At 40.6% G+C, this 19,965-nt stretch overlaps 1 protein-coding gene across 3 annotated transcripts in view; it reads right to left on the bottom strand.

Moving 5' to 3' along the window:
* Positions 1-19,965, bottom strand: part of LOC131979811 (partitioning defective 3 homolog) — a 293,005-nt gene that overhangs the window by 104,241 nt on the left and 168,799 nt on the right. For all 3 annotated transcript variants that reach the window (XR_009395141.1, XM_059343852.1, XM_059343853.1), the window contains 3 exons: positions 13,128-13,316; positions 11,779-11,949; positions 6,817-6,970 (listed from right to left, as the gene is read on the bottom strand). Coding sequence is in view for 2 of the 3 variants with exons in the window: in XM_059343852.1 (XP_059199835.1) it covers positions 6,817-6,970; positions 11,779-11,949; positions 13,128-13,316 (514 nt within the window). In the remaining variant the exon portion in view is untranslated. The remainder of the gene's footprint in view (positions 1-6,816; positions 6,971-11,778; positions 11,950-13,127; positions 13,317-19,965) is intronic.

Raw genomic sequence — 19,965 nt, 5'->3', positions numbered from 1 at the left:
AGTGGCTGTAGTCATTTCTGACTGAGCTGCTGTGGAACAATGGGTGGCATTTAATTTGAGATTCTCCGGGAGAGGCTATTATCAGATGCTTTTTGTGCAGAACTACTGAATACTTGAGGGCAAAGGGGGAACACGAAAAGGCTCGGAGGCAAGGAGGAGGATGAAAAGATGTTCTCGATGAAAATGGAGATAGCGAGAGGTGAGAATAACACAGGGTGAAAGACATGCAGGAGTTTTTTTTTTCCTCTCCTCTTTTCATTTTGTCTTGTCTTTGCCTATTTGCATAATTAGTAAGGAGGTTATTGCCAGGGGTGTTGGGCCTTGAAAGCTATTGGCCTAAAGGAATAATTAAGTCGCTCTCTTATCCCTGGCATCTTCAGAGTGCAAAAAGCCAGCGAGTGATCTAAGAACGTGCACAGGCCAAAACACAAGATGATACCTTCTGAATGGGAATGATGTTGTCTTCTAAGAAAGCCTAATGCATGATTTATGTTTTGTGGCACCCTTTAGGAAGACAGACAAGACTTATTCCAAGCAACTGTGAAAGACCCCCCAGGACTCACACACAATTTTATTTATTCAAGAGAGGTTTGCTGAGCATGCAAAGCTCTGCTTCGTTTTCACACACGTTCACATCTGGGAGCTGCCAAGTGCATCTACAGACTTCTGCTGTTGGCTCCTGAGCAGCAGTACTGCAGCAGCTGAGACGTCTCTGCAGTACTTAAACCCGTCATGACTTCACTGTTTCTGTTTGTGAATCACCACATTTGTAGATGCACAGAAAAGTGCTACATGTGGCATCAATAAAGCATTTTATCTGCAAGCATTTCAACTTGAGACCACACAAGTTAAAAATCTTTACAGACACTGCCACAAACACTGGTCAAACTATACTTTAAATATAGCTTCCTTCACCCAAATTACACCGAAAATAATCATTTTCCCCCTATGTCTTGTGGTATCTACATTAGTCATGCAGACAGTTTGGTTTTTAACTTGTCTGTGTTTTGAAATATCGGTCTCTACAATTTCTGCCTCCAATGACAGTGAATTGTATTTTGTTTGAGTTTCTCACTGCATTGAAAAAAATGTTTTAAGAAGAAAATATTAGGAAAATCCACAGGAACAGATTCTTTTTATTTACCTATTGAAGAACATTTTTATATTTTTTGGGGTCAAACAAACAGTGAAACAACCCTTTCAATTGAAGAGAAAATTAAATGTTCTTACAATTACAATTCAGGGTGGGAAATTCAACTAAATCGTGCAAAAAAAGAAAAAAAAGAAAATAATTAAATACAGTAGCAGGCAGATGGAATGTGTGCATGGAAATATGCTTGTTTTTTAACTCTGAAATTCCTTGGATAAATTAACAGACAGCTTGGGAACCCAAGCGTGTAAACTTAATATACTTTATTATACTAATTCTGTTTCATATGAAAAATCTGGCAAACACCTTACTAATCCACAGGAGAGTGCTGCCTTCATATGAGCAAAACTCTTGTAATTTGTGTGTAGGGGGCCTCAATCTTCAACAGGGGGAATTTTTTTCAGAATGAATCTCAGATTAATAATATAAAAACACCTATAAAAGCTTTCCGAAGAGGGATGCCCAGTTTAAACCTTGAGCCTGCTGGCTGTTATCCTCCATGCTTAGCCCACAGTGGCAAATTAAACAACAGTTCAAATAAAGCTGTAATCCTTCCCCAACCTCCCCAATCTCACTTTGACGCAAAACCCCCGAGTGATCTTCTGAAAAAATATTCTGCTTTGATAACTCAAGGTCAAGCCAAGCGATGGAAACACGGACCAACATTTCTACATTTTATTACCGACTTGATCTGAATTGATTCAGAAACCACATGGAGAAGGAAGATCCAAAATATTTTACATGACAAATTGGGGTTAAAACTTTCCCTTAGGTGGTCAGGGAAAAAACACTGTGCTGTGCTGATTAAGTGTTTAATAAGCAGGGAAATGTCTCGTGTGTCTGTGATAGTTAGTAATTATATAGTGCACATCCCTCCACAGGCCAACCTCGGAGGTTTCTTGCATCTGGTGTCCCGTCTTGTTGAGGTTAGGTGAAATATTAGAAGAAACAGGCCACCCGAGCCACCCTGACATCTTAATTTCCCTGCTTAGCCCTGCCAGCCTCTAATGACGTCAAAAACACATGTGACAGAGGATCAGAAAGCAGCAGGTGATGGTATTTGATGGGTCAGGGAACACACACACACTATATTTTTAATCCTTAGAGGATGAGGGCGTGACGTCACTAAACACCATGACAGCAGAGGTGAGGTCATTCAGGGTAAGCATTGCTGTGTTTCATTGGATTCAATCATGAAAAAATCTGTGGCAACTCCAAGGCCACTGATATCCTGGAAAAAAATCCCATCGTCCTAGCCAAGCATGGCTGTCAGAGCTCTGACATACTGCTAGTAACTTCAGTAATATCACTGGCTCCATGACGGTCCACAGTCAGCGCCTCTGCTGATTCCTAAAACTGTTGGCCCTCCATCTTTGATCAAGTTTTCAGCTATAAAAGCACATTATTTCCTTCACCAAGTCATCTCTCTGGTTTATATGTATACTTCAAGGCATCAGCAGGAGAGGCAATACAAATAGTCCAGACTCATGTTCCATCTACAACTTCAGATTTACTACAATAATGCCTTGAAGCTGCTCAGTCATCATGCTATTCGAAACTAATAAGTGACGCCTCTACTGACCCCAAATCCCGATTCTCCACAATCAAATAACGAGATTACAGACATTAATTGCAGCATGAGCTCTGCTTCGGTCTCTGCTCCAATTGATTTTCCCAATTTCCATCCTCCCTCCAGTGGCCGATCCAGTTTAAATACAATCACTGTTAAATGCAACTGCCCATCTAAACTCACCTCTACAATGAGGGCCACCACCTGTTTCCTTGATCCTGCTCCCTCTTCATTACTTCAAAATGATCCTAGCTTCAGTTAACCAACACATTACCGCCACCATCATCAACAACTCCTTGTGGTAATGTCCCTTCCCAACTAGAAACTGCTGTTATTACTACCATACAGAAGGAAAAGAAAAAAAAACTGGCTGTGATTTTGGCAACCATCTGCAGACCTACCTCCAATCTGCACTTCCTGGCCAAAATCTTAGAACACACAACTTCAGAGCAGCTGAATAACTAACTATATATCTCCACTCACCACTTGTTAGGGCCTCTTCAGTCAGGCTTTAGAACTGAAAGAGCAGAAGGCAGGCTAACCAACAACCTCCTGACTTCAGTTGTCTCTGCAGGCATCAGTATTCTGATCCTCCTGGACTGAAGTGTGTGTTTGTATCAACCGAGCCTGATTTGACCGAATGACACCTCTCTGCCTGTTTGAATGCTATCAGAACTGGGGTGCAGCCAAACTTCCTAAAAATCAACTAATAAAAATAGGGATTACACTATTTCAACTGTAAATAAAGAAAGCAACTTCAGTGTTTCCCCTAGAATTTTTTTCAGCAGCGGTGCTGCTGTGTCCGTGGCCCTGAGCAGTGTTGCCAACTCCTCAGTAAGGAAAGTAGCTATTGGCTGTCCAAAAAGTCGCTAGAAGTCACTAAATGATGTCATCGCCTAATTTGCATAATTTATCATGTGCATGTACTTGTAATGGACACTGTAGGAGAGAGGAATAACGTTGTGGGGAAGACAAAATGTGAGTAAAAAACGCCCTAAATATGTTTAGAACTGTCTCCTGTCACAATTTCAACCCTCCTCCTTAATTCGGCCTCAGGACTGGCTAAAGTGACTCAAAAGAGACATGGACTGTAAACCAGCCAGTGGCGACTTCGCGCATTCGCGATTTGCAGACTGGACGCTAAGGGGTTAACATCCCCTCCGGCTCTGTGACTGCAGCTGGGAGAGACTGCTGCAGGAGGACTGGAGCAATTCGACTCGTTCTTACTCCTCTTAATGAGTCGCTGGGGATGGCGACTCTTTAAGAGGAGTAAGAACGAATCTCTGAAAGTCTCCAGTAACGCCAGAAAAAGCTGCTAGATTTGTCACTAGTTTTGAAAAATAGTCGCAAGTGGGGTCTGAAAAGTCGATAAATCTAGCAACAAAGTTGCTAAGTTGGCAACATTGCCGCTCACTGCCCAAAGGAGCTACGCTGTTACGTTGACGTTACGTTTCCTGTGCTACTCGCTGTATAGACTGTGTATAAGCTTGAAAGTTACCTTTTACGTTGATGTCCTAAGAGGGTCCGACAGGATTTGATGCACTAGTTGATGACTCAAAACAAGTCAAAACTAACGTCATCATTAGTCAGCAGCAGCGCACGTAATTCAGCAGCAGCGATTGAATGAAGGGGAAAGACTGAACTTCAATCTAACCATTGTCAGTAGTCCAGTATCCCAGTCCTATCTCATTTGAAACTTTTGTGTCATGTTCTACAGCCAGCCCTTTTTTGTATCACATATAAATAAAATTAACAAAACCTCATTCGCAATCTTGGCAATATCGCAAAAATAAGTCCTTTCTTGTCACAACCTGATGCCGAAAAACTGCTTTCATTACCTCCATATTAGATCACTGCAATTCTTCTGTCTCCCTTCATATATCACTGCATTACAATAAACTTCAGGATGTTCCAAAATGTGCTGTCCGTATTTTTACACATCCTTCCAATATAACTCCAATCTTACTGAACCTACACTGGCTTCCTGCTCCCTCCTGCATCGAGTCCAAAATCCTCACAGTGACACACAAAGCTGCTTGATCATTATCTCTGTGACCTTATTCATCCTTATACATTCTTCTGTCCACTTGGCTCAGGGAGCCTCTCGAATCCCAGCAACACTGCATTCTGTCTGGCCTTTAGGGCTAGAAAAAACTAAAAATGTATTGCTATTATGTTTTGTTTAATCCTTTATATTCTTTAAGTTCCATTCTGAAAAATATTTAATTCTATTTAAGGGAAGATTGAGAGCAGAGTGACAAACCACTAGCAACTTTGCTTTTAACCCATTTATGCCTAAATGGCTGGAAACAATGCCTGCAAAACCTATGGACGATTTTAAAACAACCCCCTAAAAACCCAACGTTTTTCTGGAAATTCAACAGAAGTGTCAGCGTTTCCTACTAAATAATAGATTTTTCAGCCTCTGTAGCAGAAACGAAATTCAAAAAGTATTTGAGAGCTTATAGCTGTTATATCTGAGCTCCCTCCGCTATAGTCGTCTTCAGCCATGATTTCAAAGTTCTGGAACAGTCCCATGTTGCATTGCGACATTCCCACATGTAGTCTGATGCATTTCATTGGCCAAGAGACCGAAAACAGGTGGAAAAAACTACAAATACTACAAAACGACGTAATCGATTTCCCGGCTTTAATGGTAGAGTAACGCAAGAGCGTCCTCGGTTTTAATGGTAGAAATGCGGCTTAAATGGGTTAATCTGTTATAACTTTCTTTGCTTTCTTTCACTTTTTCTCTCCAGCTTCCAGGTACTATTGCTGCTGTATGTCTGAATGTGTGCAGCTGCAGCACCATGTTGATTTTCAACTGTATATATAGTCATTTTATGTTATTCCTGACTGTATCAGCACTTCAGCTGTTCTAAAAGCCTTCAGATGTGTAGATACAGACATCAGCCCGTCTGGTCGGCTTAGTGACAATGATCTTGTTTGCCACTGTTGAGCAGTCACCTGCTGAATCTCCTGCATATCAGCCTTGTGCTTTCCCTCCCGACCCTGTACGCTCATTATGAGTCCTTGTTGTTTGTTAAGCTTGAACGAACGCAGCCACTGAGGAAGCGTGCTGGAACTTCACCTATTAGCACTTCCTCTGTCAGTCACAACTCACACTTTTTTGTCTGAACTAACAACAGAGTGTCAGTGTCAACCAATTTGCATGAAAGAAAAAAACAGAGTTCACACTTTCACATTATGTTGCATTGATTAATGAGGCAGAGATGTTAGGAGCTAATTTAAAAAGAAAGAAAAACTGATTAAAAGTTTGTGAAGCAACTTATCCAAGTCTTCCTCTGCTTAATTAATTAGCCTTTAAGGTATTTTTGTGTGTTCTTCTTAATAATAGAACATAATTCAGCAGAAGAAGTGGTCAAAGTATCCCTAATAACAAATTAATTTTGCTCTTAAGCAAAATAAAGCAAAGAAAAGGTATGGGGATAATTGGTCATTATCTACTTTCTTGCAGTTATACCATCTGGTGTACAGAAGCCTTTCTTCACATTAGACAACTTCACCACCCATCCATCAATCATTCAAGTGCTACACACATGCAATCCTTTACAGATGTGTGGAATGCTCTCACACACGGACACAAATATGCTTACTCATCTCTTCACCTCCACACACATAGTCAGAGTGTGTTTGAGCAATGACGGATTAAATCACCTACAACAAAATCTGCAAAAAAGAATCAATCACTAGCGGGGTATCTGCAACAACAAACTGTCCAGGGGCCATTTTTCCATCTCTGTCTCTCTCTCTGACATTTTCCGAGACACTAAAAGCCACTGAGTCATGATGGCAACTGAGACCAGATGACAGCCCATATTCTCTGTTGACAAACCCTGACAGCTAAGAGTAAAGAATCTACCAGGAAAACACGCACCAACAGAAAAGAGATGTAAATGCTGCATTAAAATCTGCTATAGTAGCATTGATATGAACCTATACTGATATTCAACTTATAATAATAAGCAGCAGTTTTAGCACAGGAATATAGCATGGCATTAGTCTGAAATCGATCAACAATGTAAATAAACAGTGAAACAAGATAAAGCTATGACAAATGATATGTCAATCCTACCTATTGTACGTGGCATCATGCCTTGTCGTGGCATCAAGTTGTCATCAAGGCCCTCGAGTCCTCCATACAAGGAGTGGGAGATCCGGCGCTCGTGGTCATCCAGGGAGGTGTTCATGATCTGCTGACTGCCCCCCAGCGGGCTCCCTGGTGTCTCCTGAATGAGGAAGGAGGTGATATTAGAAGAGTTATTAGTAACTGAATCTTTGTGCTTCCATAGTCAGGTAAATTCAATGATTAATTCCTCTTTTTTTATGTACTGTATGATATTATTTACTGTTCTGGCCTCTGTGCAGAGGATTGTCGATGCAGCAATAGTTAGAAAACTTGTGTCATATTCGTTTTGAACAGTTGATAAATATGTGAAGCCCTTTGAGAAGGTATAGAGTGTTATTCTGTGTTTCCTTTGTCCGTGCTCAACCAACATGTTAGCTTAATTATGGTTAGGTATACTAACATATAGGGCTGGACGATATATGGATATATAAATAAATCCATATATTTCTTAACGTGAAATGGAATTAGACCATATCGCATGTATTGATATAGTAGAATTTTTGTTTCTTTCTTTATATATAAATACTGCCCTTACTAGGGTTTGTCATATTTAGTTCTTTTGTAATGTGAGTTATTCTTTTCTCATATAAATATATTTATTTCAGAAAAAGATTGGCCTACTTTATTTCATAGGCTATTTTCATTTAATATATTTTGTTATTTAAATATGCACTTTATGGAGCTTTTAATGTTTAAAAAAGGTGCTCCTGTTGTTATATAGTATTTATGTTCACTTCAATAAATGGTTTCAAGAAAACTACTTGTGACATGTCATATTTATCATCTTCGACTTTGACTGAACATTTGCTCTCACTTTGCGATAAAAATATCGGCATATATATCGTATATCAATATTCAGCCTAAATATATCGGGATATGACTTTTGGTCCATATCGCCCAGCCATACTAACATATCAGGAATAGAACTGTGTTATAGCTAATCACTGGTTGGGGATTTCAGCTATCATTGTTGACCATATAAGCTGATAACGCGGACCAGCATAACTACACCCGACACATACACAATCTATATGACATGTTTACCATCTATGGACAATGTTTTGACTGTTGTCATGTTCCAAGAATAACTGGCACTGTGCCAACACGAGTATATAAGATGACTGGTCTCTGTAACATTAATTCAAAGAGTTTACAAAGAATAAATAGAGTAGAAAGTTAATCAATGTGCTACACCTGTGGCAATAAATCTAAGTCCAAACTGGAAAAATGTCCATGATCTATACACAAACGTGTTAGCCACTGGCTAACCAGTACTGGAAGGACACAAGGGCAGTCCACGCTAATGCTAGCAGTGTGATAACCATGATAAATGAGCATGGATTTCCAATAGGCTCTTAAGCCACAGGCTGTTAGCGAGTTGGCGCTGCCCCTCAGGGGATGGTAAGCTTGCTAGCATCTTGACATTTCCCTCTGGGCCCATGATGACACTCCCTTGTTTGCTGGACAAATGGACCATTTGCTGGCCTTGTCACACATTAACACACACCCACCGCCTGGGAAGGTGTGTGTGTCTTCCGCCTCATTGTTTGTCCATTGGATAGTTGACTGTATTGATTTGTTATGGTCTCTGCATTCATTACTGAAGGTGATGACAGCTCTTGCCATAAAGATAACCATCATCGCCGGCCTTGCATAACGAGCGATAACACTGGAGTCGATGCTGGAGCCAAATGACTCCGATCAATGACCATAACTAGGCTAGGCTGGGATTCGATTTTGGCAGAAGGTCTTTGCCCAATGATCCTTTCAGCTCACTAAATTGTTGAGGTGCTGTAATAGCCACCGCCGAACAGATTCTGATGAAAACAAACAAGTCCAGTTTACAGAAGAATACTTATGTGGGCGCATTAGGAGGCTGGCAGAAGCCTGGGGTGCAATGAAGTGGATTTCAGACTAGAAAGCTGCTTGTTTAGAATCGCCGGAGTAGGAATAATTTAACTTACTGAACAACCACAAATTAGCTTCCCCTGACAGGTAGAATATCCAGAACTTTGGTGTTTTATAGGGTAAGTTCAGATTCACCGAAGTCAAACAATCACAGAAAGTAAACTAGAAGGCTGCGGTAGACCTGCAACCCAAGTGTTCTGTAAGGTAGAATTAGGGGTTTTGTGGAAGGAGTCTGTTAGAGAGAATAGCTTAGCATCCATAACGGTTCTCCCGTCTTCTTCTCTAATTGGGATGTGCTGACCGTCATGTACTGGGCATAGTACAATGACTACGGATAAGTACCTCATACAATCACACTTACAAAATCTGAACTATCCATTTTAGTAAAAAAATGGTTTCTTTAGTAAGTAACTAACTGTTCCAGTAGAAAATAGTACAGCAGGGGCAGTAGTGGTGGGTATAGTAGTCAAAGATTAAAGACTAAATTCTGATCAGACCAACATCCTTTAATTGGTCTAGTATTCGATTAAGTATTTCATATTCTATTAGGATTTCATCATTAACTATAGGTGAAAATGAATCAGGTCATTTACTGGACAAGTGAACTGGCATGAATCACAGCTCACAGAATATATCGAACCTATGCAACAAATCTTTCATGGAAATCAACTCATTTCTAAGATCGCCATATGGTGCTGCGACTGTTGGCATTCAGCTGCTCTTGACTTTCAATGAGATAGTTAATGAATTGGCCGACTGAGGGGCCGAGGTGAAACGCCTCAGTAATAGCCGAGGGGGATTTGCCATAGTGAGGCTGCATTGACAAATCACGCTGCAGCTCATTGCATATTCAGGCTGATAATTGAGCTTCGGGAAGGTCTCGATCCCATCGGGTGCCAACGGTGATGAGGAAGTCAGCTGCTCTGGGTTCACTGTTTCTATGGGGATGGAGGAAGGAATGGGAGCAGTAGGGCTTGTGATTTATGCAACTGCAAACATTTGAGATTGATTTGAGATCGGCTGTCAGGGGACGAAGACACGGAGAGGAAAGTAAATACAGGATTATTTGATGCCATATGTCAGCGGGTGTGACAATATGTCAAAATAAGCCACAGCTCTCTTCCCATAGTAATTAGGTGTTATTTAATTTTAATAAATATTTGATGGGCAGCTGGTTGAGGTTTAAAGAATCTATAGTGACACTAAAGGGACTTTGTAACTCAGCTCTGAGCAGTCTCTTTGAGTACGAGTGTATTAAATTGTTGTTTTCCTCCTCTCTGAGTGTCTTGGACAGTATTTCTTATAAATAGCCAGACACTTGGACAGCCTCAGGCCATGCCTCCGGCTCTGCATGTGAAGCAGAGATTGACGAGACTCCCAGCGCTCGAGTTTTATTCATCCACCATGCTGTCTGCCGAGTCTCACTGCCTTGACATGGCCGCATTACGCACATACACACGGGGTGTCTGTTTGTGAACGAACACACAGACAGATCCTTGAAAATAAATGCATACATGCATAAGCAGGATGTACAAAAAGCCCCAACTACACACACAGACACAAAGATGTGTGCGTGTACACACACAAACACAAAACACACCTCCAGGCTTAGCCTCTGCTTTCAATTACCAGACGGGCCGAGGGGAAATCAAAACTTTGACACACCAGGTTGGAAAAGGAGAGCGAGGAAGCCAGGCAGTGCCAGAGGCATACACGTGCACACGGACGTGCACGCCCCGCACACACACACACGGCAGCGGTGCTCACAGACTCAGCCTCGGCTTTCAAGCAGGCGACAGGCCAAGGTGTACCGAGAATGTAAAAACATGACATTGAGGGGAGGAAAAAAAGTTGTGTAGCTCCGTTCGCAGCCATGTTTTTTTTCCTGCAGCTGCCTCGAGGGAGCTGAGCGTGTGTGGGAGGGGTGGGTGAACTACTATGACCTGACTACTTACTTTTATTTCAAGAAACCATTCATTGCTGTTCATGAGGGTATTTCCCAGTGGTTTGCTTAAGGTTGTATTACACATTTATCACAGAAAGGCTCTTATTGAAGTGCTGCCCAATGACTCCACAAAAAGTGTCTTTATTTAGGACAAAATTGTCAGGCGAGTTCTGATTTAAAAAAAATACAGTAATTACAACCAGTATGATTTTAACGAGGACCTCAAACAATCCAACTTGTTTCATTTGATTAAAGTTAATAAATTAAATGTATGGCTTATGTAATGGCTATATTAAAACCACCTCCATATCATCTCAGACTCAAATCTGGAACTCTGGTTAAAATCCCAGATCAACTGGTAAAGAAAAACCTGAGCAGTAACTGTGTAACTTTACTCAGTAACAAATGTTAACACGTTCTTGTGCAGGGTGTTTACCCCTGCAGTTTTTCCACTGGAACTGCTCAGGGGTCAACAGTCAACACCACAGTTCTGCAGCTCGGAGGTGTGAACGTGTGAAACTCGAGCGAAAAGCAGGCTGGTGCTGCAAAAGGTCATATGTGCTCAGACAGGGTAAACAAAGGGATGAATCATTAAGTTTACATGTGCTACATTACAATATGTCCGTAATAGCCTTATTTAAAATAGGACTTTTTGTGGTTAGTGGTTTAAACCTTTACAATGATTTCGAAGGGGGAGTATTTTAATAGTGCTGTTGATGTTTTGATTAATTAACATGTGACATAATGGTCACACTGTAAAGTAACCTTTGTGACCACTTGTATAAAATGTATCTAGTGATGTATATAGTATAATATATGCTGTGACTAAAATGCTATAGTAAATCAACTACAAAAAATATTACTCTAGTTATAAAACAGCATAATCTTGTTAGTGATAGGCATATTTTTATTACTGTTTTGAGTATTGCATTAATCTGACTAATGTATTGATTTCATATGAATAAAATATTCCCCGTCTACAGTAAGCACTTGGGAAAAACAGTTGGTATGGCCAAAAAAATGCGGTCCAGTCTGTCTCTCATTGTGCTCCTTACCTCAGATCTTTTAGCCACTCGTCTGGCCACGATGAGCTGGATCATCCCACGCTTGTTGCCTTCTGTTGACATGGACTTGCGCAGCGTCTCCATGGCGTCCTGGTTGGTTTTGCCCAGTAGCGACTCTCCATTGACGGCAATCAGCTGGTCATTCACTCGAAGCCGCCCGTCCTGTTGATGGACAAGAAATCACACCCAAAAAAGTTAATGATAATAGTAATAATAATAGCACAAAGAGTGGAGGCTGTTTTATTCTAATAGCACAAGTGTGGTAAATAAAAAGCAACCATATCTCCAATTTAACAAAAACCTTTATCTAATCAGACTAACAGGCTCTCTCACAGAGTGTATCCTGTTTCTGGTCCTGATCTAATCTCTTACAGAGAAGTGTGCTTTTAAGTCCATTATTAGGTTCTGTCAACACAAGCTTGTTTGTATGAGAAACAATCAAGCTGAAAGACTATTGGAATTGAGTACAACACAGCAACAGAAAATAGGGCACTCAGTGTTAATAGATTTTATCACAGATGAAGCTTTTCTTCATATTTGCAAAGGAACGGAAAAGTCATTTTACTTTCCCTGCCAAGGGCGAACTGAATGGAGGGGTTTTAAACATCAACTCTGCTCCATGTTCCCAGTTTCTTACATCACATCTCATTTTTATTCTGTCACTTTCTAACAGGCTGTCTGGAGATATCAGAAAGTTATATTTAATGCCTTCTATGACCTTTCAATGTGTGTGTGCATGACAGTATAACCTGCACACAGAGACACAGTGTTGAGTTTATCTCGAACAGGTATGAGCAGCTGCTCACTTTAAAGGGAAGTGCATCAGGTCAAACTGAAATAAGCATTATGTCTTCAAATACAGAAAATCGTCAATAATCAGACCTAATATTTAACTAAGTCTGTGTTCTATAAAGCCTGTTGCCTGTGCCTGACTAAACTCTGAAAACATCTGCATCTTCTAAACCACTCTGTAAGAGCAAGATCCCTAAAATAAAAACTATTCATTCATTTATAGAAAAATGGATTCCTGGACTGATATATTTTTAAAAAACTTTCTGAGAACAATAGATGCTTTGAAACACTTTCTGGCGGCTTTTGTTTTGTTTTTCAAATTGCCAAAATTACGCCGTTTATCATAGTGAGAAACTGTAAAAACAGACATTGTCACCAGATTTACGACGACCCTTGAATGAATCATGCATGATAAACATATCCGTCAGAAAAAAATAAGCAAATCTAAGTCTAAAGTGCTATTTCATCAAAATCACTTTATTCTGCATTGTCATATTTAAAATCTTGCAAAAAAACAACAAAGACTTTATACTGCAGACAGTTCATACCTTGCAGGCTGCTCCTCCATTAATGATTGATTTGACGAAGATGCCCAGGTCAGCATGGTTCTCCTTGGAGCGGTTGCCTTTGACGCTGACACCCAACCCAGCTGAACCCGAATCACTGAGGGGGATCTCAAAAGTCAGGAACTCCCTGGTCCCATCCGGAGTCAGGACCAACTCATCCTCCTCTGTCTTCTGTGAGAGGGGGGACAAAGAAAGAGAAAGTGATCAGATTCTTGACTTTTACAACAAAACAAACCTCCTGGATCTAGAAAAACACAACATATGATAATAAATAACCCAGTCAGAAACAACAGCAAAAAATGAGTAGTCCACAGAGACACAAATCACATGGAAAACCAGTTAAAGCTCATAAACATACTGAATTATAAAACACAAAACAAGCATGTATTTATTCCAGCCTGAAGCAATAACAGAGAAGCCCCTTCAGCCTTGCAATGTTTTCACCATGCTCGTGTGGGTTAGGAAGAGGGCCAAAGATATAAAGACATTCATTTGGCCACTTGAGGTTAATGAAAAGCACTTGCATATAAATTGCAACCGAGCAGATAGCAGGGAGGTAAATCAGAGTGCAAGCTCATTAGCTACATCAGATATATTAGTGTTAAACAGAGCAGCGTTCCTAGGTGTTAAATCAGGTACTTAGTACAAGCAGGCATGGATTTATCTTCTATAATCAAGGCTCAATGATCTGGTCCATCAATACCAAACCATGTGTAAAACTTTTAGGAAAGTATCGAACTGAAAGGGATTTTTAGCAGAATGATTCAGGGTATGATGTGTTGGCTTCAGATTTCAGGGCCAGTAAATCAGAGGTTTTCGGAAGAGAAAAAGTCAAAGTGAGGCAAGATGACGAAAATTGAGATTGTAACGATCAAAAGTAATGCATTAATATGTGGAGCTCCTAATCTACATATGGAACAGATACAGACTGTGTTGTTTGTGTCTGATGCGTAGCCTGAAGCTACTTTTCATCAAATATTATCGCAGCTACTGGCTGCAGCCCTTCACATAGGAACCATTTCAAGTACACTGGAGACTGTAACTTGCTCCACCAATCAGAAATAACAGTGTTTCAGGTCCACCAATCAGAATAAATGCAAGTACCGGAGTAATTTATTCAAGATTGCAATATGAATTTCTACAATATGTAAAATCACAAATACGCAGGAGCATAAATATAGCATAATATTAAATGCACTTCACTATTTTGCCTCTCATTCACCGATACACACAAACATACACACTCACACACTGATTGCAGCAAGCTACCGTGCAACATGCTGCAGATATTCATGATGTTTTTCATCAGGAGGAGCCGGGGATCAAACCGACAGCTAGAGATGCAACGATCGGACTTTGTCAGTCTTAATGCTGATATGAAACCAACTAAATAGTACTGATGCAATAGCCTACCAGTGTTTCAATAATAAGCTGTATATCTCACTGTATGGAAGTGAGAAGGATTTTTCTCCTATATGTACAGCTACATCAGGCTTAATTTAGACATTGCTTTCCTAACTTTACATCGTCATTGACACCTGAGCCACCTGAGCCCCCCGAACCCTGCAATCAGTAGACAACAGGCTGTAGTTACTGAGCCACAGCCATTACCTGAAGACTTTTATGTCTTGGTGCAGATAAAGCAAGGCATGGAGCAGATTGAAGGCTATTACTGAGAAACTGCTACAGGCAGAAGATCCTGTACATGAAAGTGTTTCATTTAGCCAAGAATAGAAACTTGTTGCTTCATTAAATCATATATTTGTATCTCATACTTTCACATTTATGAAAATAGTTTGAAAAATAATATATTAATCTATTTATTCAATAAAACAAACTATATGATCAAGGATTATAGTTGGATTACAATTTCCACAAAGGTGGTTAACGGATTAAAACGCTCTCATTACATTAGATTTACTATAGTTTTTATCCAAGTCCCTGACTATAACATGGCTAACTTAACCCTGGCAGTCTTAGTTTTATTGTTAAACCCGTCACAAATCTAATTATTTCAGCCCTAGTAAAGCCAAATTCTATTCTTATTCTTTAAAACTCAATAGTTTTTTTTCCAAAAGGATTCAGACAGAAGCACGCACACTACCCACAGAATAAATCCGACACGCCATGCACCTGGATCGTGATACCAAGTGCGTCACACAGGCAGTAAACTTCCCAGTAACCCCGCATGAACACAGCAGCCTAATTGACATGCTGAGTGCTCTTTCTCTCTCTTCCCCTCCACAACAGGTGCTTCTCTCACTCTTTCTCTATATTCATTTTCCCTCTCTCTTCCAGCTCAACAATAAAAAGCTATTCTCTCTAGCTTGTTATTTGACAGCTGTCCTCTGAATAGATGGGTGCGTGCACGCTCACGCCTGGCAATTATTGTGCACGCCTAATGAATTCAATCATCGGGCTCGGTGTCAGCATGTCATTAGCTCCCTTTGTTTGCTGGGAGAGAGATGGAATTGCTCTGGGTTGAACGGAGGAGGGAGAAAGAGGGATGGAGGAAGAGGCGAAGTGGGGAAGGAGGTGGGGGCGATAGAAGAGGAGGAGAAGGGCAGAGCGAGGATGTATGGAGTAAGAAGGAAAAGGAGGGAACAGAGGGAAGGAAGGAGGAAGATAAAAAAAACAGCAGGCATGAAGAGCACTGTCAGGATGACAGCATGTTTCAGAGAGACAAATGAATGCTACCTGGAATAAATTATAGATAAAATTAAATAACAAAGCACAAAAAAATAGCCAATTTGATATCAGACACAACTTATGGGAAGTGCAGAGGAATAGTAGGCTAACACGTGAGACAACAAGAATTTAATTATCTTGGACCCTCAAATCCAATTCATTCTGCCTGGAATTGAATTTAAGGCTAATTAATTAAAAGCGACTAACAACGACATAATCCTCTTAAATAGCAAACGGTCAGAATAAGAAAATAGAAAACAGGAAATTAATTATTACCAGTGGAAAATATAACAGTAAAGCAGATATGTTATTTCAGGGTTAATATAAGACATCTATTAACTGATAAGAGGGATTGCAACATGAATAATTCCATTAAAAAGAGATTAAAGATTGATCTCTTTGCATTTCAATCAGGATTTGAACTTTCAAATCTCATGTGCTGCAAATCACATCAAGACTCAACAAGTTTTTACATAAAGTAGAGATGGTAATTTTACTTTAACCCTAACCCCTTGAACTACAAAACAAAACTGTTAATGCTCAGCTGATAAAAAGTCTCCAAGTAAAGTTGTAAAAAATGGTCTTTTGCCGTTAAAACCAACCAACAGAGCGGCACTTATAAATTTGCTGTTAGCTCGGCAGCATGACAGATAGTTAGCGGATATCGAGCAGGAGGTAAAAACTTCATGTTTTTTAAGCTTTCCACAAGAAGGAAATATCTTTTTTTGATGTTTGAAAAGCTAGAAATTGTTCTGCCTTTCAAACAGACAAGAGAGTGGTGAGTGTAGCTAGTCACATCGGGAAGCTAATGCTAGACAGTTAGCATGGGGGTCATCCCTATGTTCCCCGGGTCCTATGGTCCCCGTTTCTCCCAAAAAGGGTCCTATGTTCTCCTGTAGCAATCTATCAATCAAGGCCAGCAGGCCTACCGTCGCATGGCCCATCTTAGCTCAAGCAGCCCAAAACTTAAATTTGCACAGCAGCTACTTTCTGGTTAATTTTGCAGTTAATTTTTGGCTTTTTAAATAGGGTTAGGGTTAGGCCTATTTGCCATGGAATTTGGCAGTAATGGTGGAAAAAGTAACAGACCGGGGAACATAGGACCCTTTTTGGTAAAAGCAGGGAGCATAGGACCCTTTTTGGGAAAAGCAGGGAAAAAGGGTCCTATGTTCCCCGCTTTGTATGAGACTGGGGAACATAGGACCCTTTTCCCCCGCTTTTCCCAAAAAAGGTCCTATGTTTCCCAGTCTCATACAAAGCGGGGAACATAGGACCCTTTTCCCCCGCTTTTCCCAAAAAAGGTCCTATGTTTCCCAGTCTCATACAGACAGGGGGACATAGGACACGGGGAATATAGGACCCGGGGAACATAGACAGGCTCCCGTTAGCATGTTAGCTTGCTTGTTTAAGAGCATGGCGGTTGATGGAAAGTGGTTGTTATCTTCCAGTTAAACTTCTTAACACATCATATCACTGTTGTAGGCCTGCAACATTATACATTCTGAAAAAGGTAGAGTAGGCTACTTTATAGCTGTGCAAGTAGCTTGGGCTGTCAGTCTGTGAAGCTAACGGCACTTTAGCTCATGTAGCTAACATACAGAGCTGAAATTACTGATATCAAAATCGTCAGATATGACCTTTATTGTGAGAATTTTCACCGACTTTTGGTAAAGTTAAGTAGTTGTAATGCTTACACAAAAAAGTAAATTTTTCAATGTATAACTAAATACCTCTACTTGTATCTTGGCCTTTCTCAAACTGAATTGTTAAAAAAACAACAACAAGCAATGTGATTTTTTTTCCACAGAGAAATAAGTTTCTGGTTTTGCTTGTTAAAAAATGCACCTTGTTTAACACCATGTTCACAACAAAAAATAGGCCTTGAGATCAATTTACATAGAGGAAACACAATCTAAATATTGTTCTGATGAAAACAAATTAGATTTTCCTCTAATTATACAGCCCCAACTTTAAATATCACTGATTGAAAAAAAAAACTTTCAGAGAGGAAACGGATTGATACTGCAGACAGAAGAGAGAAAATCTGGCAAGAAGAGTGAGTAAAAATACATAAAACACGACGGGGAGGAAGGAAACAAAGCTCAAAGTAAGAGGAGTTGAACGAGGGGAGGAAGAGGAGTGACGGGCTCTCGAGGAGGACGGAGACGAATAGAGCACGGGTGAAAAGGCGAGGAGCCGAAAAGAAAAGGGTGAAAAGAAAGAGAGAGTGCGAGCATGACAATGACAGAGTGAGCGAGCGAGGGAGTGTGAATGAAAGGCCGACAGAAAGGGATGAATCCATGTGGAACACAAAAGGAGACAGACACAGCCACCTCTCTCACTGTACGTCTGTATCTCTCTCTCTCTTTCTCTACCCCCCCACCTTTTTTCACCTGTCTCTTTATACTGCTCTCTACTTTCTTTTACTTTTTTAAAACCATCTCCCACTGCTTTTTTTTATCTTCACAATTCTGTCTCCCATCTCTAACCCCCAATTTTTTCCCTCGCTTCCATGTCTCTCCACCTCCTTTCCTTATTTTATATGCCGAACTGAACCAGCAGAATTTCAGGAGCCATCATTTTCTCTTTGGTTTATGCTGCCCGAAAACTGAGCTTTTTCAAAAAGTTCTGAAAACACAGAGTTTCAACAAAGCTTTTGAAAAACCTAAGCATACGTTAAGAAAGTACCTTGGCAGTTGGACCGAAATATCTTCGGTCTGGGTAACAGTTGGCATCTAGAAGCCAAGGTCAAATTAGCATTTTTTTGCTTTTTCTATTTAGACTGCTCTACCTTTAAAAACGACCACATGGGTCCTATGTACAGGCAGCAAAAAACAACCCATATTTACATTTGAGACTTTCCTCCCCTGCCCTCTATTGTCTGTTGTAATTATGAATGACGGCAAGACACAGTACAAAACACGGTTGAAGTAGGAGTGGACAGATATCAGACTTTCACCTAGGAGAACTGATTTAAACGTCACGTAAATTCCGTGCCTCACGTTTTTATGTAACTATGTCACTTCCTTCACAACGGCCTCATAACTATCTCACTTCTGGCAATTATGTAGATTTATTATAATGTTGAAATTGTCTGTTATAACCTAACCAGGAACTTTTTTGCCCTTAACCTATGTCAGTGGTTTTAGAGCCCAAATTCAGCAAAACTGCAGCCTTTTTCTTACAACCGCACACTGTACATGTATGTGGAGATCTTGCTGCTTCTGTTACCTGATAACAGAAATGGTAGATAAAAATAACTAAATCATTCATTTGGCCGTATTAAGAAACAGTATAGGTGATGGCAGTGAGCAGGAGGGAGCTGATCAGAAGTTTAACAAGCTCTAAGTCGACTTTCCTGGCACAGTTTTGTTAACTGAAAGAGGACAAAGAAGGGGTTTTGCGCTTTCCTGCTTTCTGTCGCTTCCCCTCTCACTGCCTTCTCCATAGTTTTTTTTACTACCCTCTACCTCTGAAGCCTTCCCACTTTGCTCATCCAATCCACTCTTAGAGCCTCCACTCTCCTTTTTCACCATCTTTAGCATTAAGTAAAATGAAAATCGCTCCTCATTTACACTTTCTCCCTCTCCTCCTCCACACTCACACACACGCCTGAAACGATACCCGGGGTTTGGCGGAGAGAGCTCAACTTTGGCCAAACAAACCTGTCGATTTGATGGCATCTGAAAGAGCCGCTTGAGGGGAATTTAAAAAAGGGGGAGGAGGGAGCGGAGGGGGAGAGGGAGGGAAGGAGGTGAGAAGAAGGCAGTGAAGGGTGTAATTGGTGGAGGGAAGTCGGGCGTGGAGAGCATTGTTGGCTGCCTACTGTAGCACAATCTATCTCATTTTATTCATACTCTGACTCTCTCTCCCTATTCCTCCATTACTCTCTATCACTACCTTTACCACTCCCATTCTCCCACTCTATCCTCCTCCTCATCCCTCTTTCCCCTTCCCGTCTACAGTATATGACCAAAAGTATGTGGACATACAGAAAATCCTAATACTCTCTCTCCTCTTCATTTTCCCACCACTCTCTTGCTCGCTCCTTTTCTCCGCTCTCCATCTTCTCTTTTCCCATTTTTCCTCTATTCACAACTCCGATTTTTCACTCTTACCCTTACTTGTCCTC

Source organism: Centropristis striata, chromosome 11, assembly GCF_030273125.1.
Source record: "Centropristis striata isolate RG_2023a ecotype Rhode Island chromosome 11, C.striata_1.0, whole genome shotgun sequence".
Taxonomy (NCBI): domain Eukaryota; kingdom Metazoa; phylum Chordata; class Actinopteri; order Perciformes; family Serranidae; genus Centropristis; species Centropristis striata.
Note: the sequence above shows the minus strand (reverse complement) of the source record. Positions and strands in the feature narration are given on the sequence as shown.